The following is a 5,388-nucleotide window of genomic DNA, read 5'->3' as shown; positions in this document are numbered from 1 at the left end:
TCGTTTCTTAAATGTATTTTTTTTAAACTTTTACAATGGACCTCATTCACCCATCGTAAACAAACAACATTTAGCCACGTGGTGCTCTATATCTTCTATATCATTGACGATCTCATGTTTAATTCATGATGGTTGTCTCGTGACAGTTTTTTTTCCGTTGTTTTATCAATAAGATCACGTGACTAAATGTTGTTTGTTTACGATTGGTGAATGAGGTCCATTTGAATTTGACTTCCTGGCTCAACCTTGTAAATGTTATGTTTGTGGTCAATGTGAGAAACGTTGAAGAATGCAGTATTCGTGTGTCCACTTAACACGTAACAGACATGAGTAGTATACAAAGACTTTAGTCTATCTTCAGCAGACAAATGTAAGGTTTATTCAATAATGATAAAGTACTACAGCTTCTTAAGTCGTTACATCAAGGTATCCAATATGAAGGTGACCGGTCACTTCATCCCCGGTCACTTCATCCCCTGATCATTTCATCCCCTGGTCAGTTCATCCCCCGGTCATTTCATCCCCTGATATTTTCATCATCTGATCATTTTATCTAACAAATTGTAATTTTAAAAAGCATTAAATGAGCAATATTTGATGTATTCTTTTTTTATTTAAATGACAAAATTGTAACACTTTAGATAAGAATAAAATTAAATGCCATTAAAAACATAATTGCATCCACATAACAGTGGTGTCAGACATACAGGTCCCTTAGAATAAAACGTCACTACTAAAATACGTCCGCATCACAGCGGGTAACAGTAAACTTTCAATAGTATGTATCCAGCGCTAAGTACATAAAAATAACTCTAAGAAATACGTGTACAGTCTCTACTGACTTAAAGTTACTACTCTCGACTGAACTTAAGTTACTACTGACTACAAGTCAATTTAGTCATTCTTACTTCCTCCTTCTATCTCAGAGGTTAAACGTGTCTTTTCCCCCCCCCCTTTTTAACCTGAGTTGAATATATAACAGGCAATGTCAACCGAGACTGTGACAAACCTACTCAAGGAGACTAATTCAATTTATAGCATCACATCGGTCAAGTACAAGTTCTTTCCTTTGTTCTCTACCAAACAAAATAATTAATAACCTATAGCTAAAAAATAAAAATAACTGGTTTATTTTTGTTATTGATTCTTGTGTTGTCAGGTACAAGAAATAATTGGGCAAAATTTCAACTTGATCCGAGATTGGGTGTCGGAGAAATAACGTGTGCAAACTTTTTACCCGACAGACAGGCAGAGTGAGTGATATAAACTTTGTTAAAAAAAAAGACAACTCCCACCCCACCTCTTGTTAGCAATTCGCTTACCAGAGTTTTAGAAAACCTGAACTAGTCAACAATTATAATGCATTCAATTATACAGTGGTTCCCAAACTGTTTATTTAACGGAACACTTCGCACATTCCGAGTATTTAACGGAACACAGTGATTCGTAGAACACCTATTTGGGTACCGCGGAACACAATGCGGGATACATTGCGGTAATAGAACTAAGAAGAGGAGGTCCACTGACAAAACAACTATTTTTCCCTCGGCTGTCTCTCTTTCTCTCTCTCTGTGTCCATCCATGGTCACTCCACGATATCATATCTCGTCACGTGACGTAGCGCTTATTTTCCCGGTGATGTGAGGTTTGCTGGTAGTATCAAGTTATATTTGGACATCTAGACTAGTGAAGCAATACGAGTAGAACTCGACTGCTGAAACTTCTCATCATTATTATCAAGTCTACCAGTGACATTGTTATGAATGATGCTGTTTTAGATAAGGTAATACCAATTTAGATCTGTGTAGCAATTTAGACCTATGTAGCAATTTAGACCTGTGTAGCAATTTAGACCTGTGTAGCAATTTAGACCTGTGTAGCAATTTAGACCTATGTAGCAATTTAGACCTGTGTAGCAATTTAGACCTATGTAGCAATTTAGACATATGAAGCAATTTAGACCTGTGTAGCAATTTAGACCTGTGTAGCAATTTAGACCTGTGTAGCAATTTAGACCTGTGTAGCAATTTAGACCTGTGTAGCAATTTAGACCTGTGTAGCAATTTAGACCTGTGTAGCAATTTAGACCTGTGTAGCAATTTAGACCTGTGTAGCAATACAAGCGTTGCTCTAATAGACTTATCATAAAACGTGTTGTTTTTTTTTTCTTTAACAGAAAAAGAAGTCACGAGCCATACTATATGTAGTGATCCATTAGCGAGTCTCTTTTGTTGGGTGAAAGATAGCTTCATGGAACTTAATATTACCAGCTGGGGCTACAACAATACTAGCGTAGGAGAATTAACATTGGAAGTGTCCAAACTCTCATATGTAGCTGTGCTGTTAGGTGTGGTCATCGTCGTAGGCAACGCCATCACTCTACTGACCATCAAGCTGACCCCCAGTTTCAGGACGACAACGGACATGTATCTGGCCTCGCTGACCACAGCGGATCTTCTCATTGGCGTTGTGATAATGTTGAGTTTTGTCTTAAACGCAAGGTACAGACAGTTAATAATAAATAATGATAATAATAATAATAAAAATAATGATAATACTTAGAAAAAGGAAAACACTGAAGAGACAGTGCTTAAATCAATTTGACAAAATTTACATCAAATTTAAATTCACTTGTATAAATCGTATTAGTACTAATTACAACAATCAAAATTAAAAAAAAAATACTTTATAAAAAATGAGCCTCTGGGTATTCACAGGAATAAGCCAAGTCAAGTCAATAACTAATTTAGAAAAAGTAATATTTTGAAGATTGTAACAGTAATATAAAAAAAATTTTAGAGACTATTCTTCCTTTATGAAGGTGATTGATTTTTTTTTATTGATATAAGTTAGTTAGGTAGTTTTCAGCCCATATTCTTTCTGTCAATTTATTTCTTTATTTCTATCTGGTTCTCTCATTCTCTCTCTCTCTCTCTCTCTTTCTCTCTTTGCAGCTCTCTTACCTCCATTGTAAATTAATTAATTTGTCTAGATTTAATTATCTGTTATAAAGCTGCTTAACATGCTGTTTTCTAACATTATCATGGTTGCTATTTAACTATTAAAATAGGTTGAAACTATAAATTAGTTGAAAATTGTTTAGATTATAAACTTAATGTTAGGCCTACATAAACGGTAGTATAGTATATATCTCCACCCTCACAATCATAAAACGATTAAAACGATCTCCCTAAACTCTTTCCCTGAATCCAACCGTGCCTCCGATAGGTAAGAATTTATTCTTGAGTTCTTGAATATACTTCTACTTGAATTATATTTTCTTATTTCTAGCAACGAATTATTTGACCGGAGTGGAATGGTCTTCAAATATGTCTGCCTGTCCTTACAGTGTGTGGCAGGGACTGTTGGTATGGCCTCTGTCAGCAACCTGGCTTTAGTTTCACTGGATCGATGCATGGCTGTGTCGTATCCTTTCTTTTACAGAAGGCAAGAAATATAAATATATATGTGTGTGCAGTGGCGTAGCAAGGTACATATGGGGGCCCGGTTCAAGAATATGATGGTGGGTCATTCTTTTGTCGGTACTACCTTTTAAAAGTAATGCAGTAATTACATTCGACTCACTTTTTAGATTTGCTTACTTTGACTGAGTTTAAAACCCTACCAGGGGTTTTGAGTTTAAAACCCTCAACCAGGGGTTTTGAGTTTTAAACCCCCTACCTGGGATTTTTGCAGTTAACTCCCCCTCTTCTATAAAACAAAACAAAAAAAATGCAAACGAAAATCCCCAAGAGCACAGTTAAGGAAGATTTTGATTTTAAAACCCCCTCTAAAATTTACGATAAACCCCCCTCTTCAACACACTGGCGGATCCAGAACTTTGAAGTGGGGGGGGGCGATTTTTTTCCAAACCCTAACCCTAACGCCCTTTAAACCCTAACCCTATGCATAAAAGTGCGTACAGCATATATATATATATATTCGATATATGAGAATAAAATAAGACTGTTTCTCAATCTTCGGCAAAAAAACTGAAACAAAAACAGTCTTTCTCTTGCAAGCTTGGGCGTCTGCGAGCGCGCTGTAAGCTTCTTCAGTGGGTTCGGGGCGTAGCCCCGACGCCCAAAAGCGTTTTCTTGCATTTTTCTCTGCAGAAACGCATTCTTCTGACATCTACAGCTCATTATTTATCAGTGGGGTTCGGGGCCAAGCCCCGACGCCAAAAGCGTTTTCTTGCATTTTTCACGTCTGAAGCGCATTCTTCTGACATCTACAGCTCATTATTTATCAGTGGGGTTCGGGGCGAAGCCCCGACGCCAAAAGCGTTTTCTTGCATTTTTCACGGCTGAAACGCATTCTCCTGATATCTACAGCTCATTACTTATTAGTGGTGTTCGGGGCGAAGCCCCGACGCCAAAAGCGTTTTCTTGCATTTCTCACTGCAGAAACGCATTCTCCTGACATCTACAGCTTATTATTCATCAGTGAGGTTCGGGGCGAATCCTCGAGCTAAAAGCGTTTTCTGGCATTCTTCACTGCAATAACGCATTCTCGTGCCCTACAGCTCATTATTCATTCTATTATAAAGTACCTTTTGAATAATGAGAAAAATATTCTAATATAAATTTATAGTCCCTTAATACATTGCAAATAAAACCGATTTGTTCTTTGAAAAGATTAGATACCCCACATATTAGGTTAAGGTTTTGAGGATCTCCGCCGAAAAAAAAAATATTCGATTAATAATATTCAATAAAATTTTAGTATACACTGTGAGTTACAGTCCTAAATTTATTTAACTAGAAAAAATATGAGATAGAGTAAAGGTTGGAAAAAGTCGACTAGGAAAAGATTATCTGGCTTTTGAACTCATCTCAACCGTGACTGTTATATTGAAAAATTTCGTTTGAATTATAACTTTTCCAAAGCAAAGTCTTTCTTAAAATAGTTATGATAAATTCATGTCAAATTACACAAACTCTGTCTGGAAAGGGCAAGGGCGGTAAAATGAAAACTATTAATTCTCGCTCCTTTTTATAATTTCTGCTATTGATTGCATTTTGCATTAAAAAATAGGGGTTGGACGACTCGATATAAGAATTTACTTTATAGCATATATAAATTATATTAGTGACAGATTTTTTTTAATTTTGTAATTTCTTACTATAATACAAAAAGAAAAAGTATTGGTTTGTCCGATGGAGGAAAGGGGATTGCATGTATCGCACTTCCACCTGTTTATATTATATAGATATTCGACTAATTTTGTTCACATATTATGATTTCTCCATAAAAGTAGGACCGCCCCCCCCCCCACTCAAAGGGTTTAGATGGGAAGGGCGGTGGAGGTATTTTCTCTTCCCCTTCCAATCGGCCAACAGGTGAACGAAATTATATAAAGACCGGTTAAAATACCAATAACAAGTT

At 36.3% G+C, this 5,388-nt stretch overlaps 1 protein-coding gene across 1 annotated transcript; it reads left to right on the top strand.

The window, feature by feature from the left end:
• Positions 1-1,651: 1,651 nt before the first annotated feature.
• LOC129924376 (adenosine receptor A3-like) lies at positions 1,652-3,509 on the top strand. The gene is made up of 3 exons (XM_056018587.1): positions 1,652-1,783; positions 2,177-2,501; positions 3,292-3,509. The coding sequence occupies exons 2-3, from the start codon at positions 2,251-2,253 to the stop codon at positions 3,458-3,460; spliced, it is 420 nt and encodes a 139-aa protein (XP_055874562.1). The 5' UTR covers positions 1,652-1,783; positions 2,177-2,250; the 3' UTR covers positions 3,461-3,509.
• The last annotated feature ends 1,879 nt before the right edge of the window (positions 3,510-5,388 follow it).

Source organism: Biomphalaria glabrata, chromosome 2, assembly GCF_947242115.1.
Source record: "Biomphalaria glabrata chromosome 2, xgBioGlab47.1, whole genome shotgun sequence".
NCBI lineage: Eukaryota > Metazoa > Mollusca > Gastropoda > Planorbidae > Biomphalaria > Biomphalaria glabrata.
Note: the sequence above shows the minus strand (reverse complement) of the source record. Positions and strands in the feature narration are given on the sequence as shown.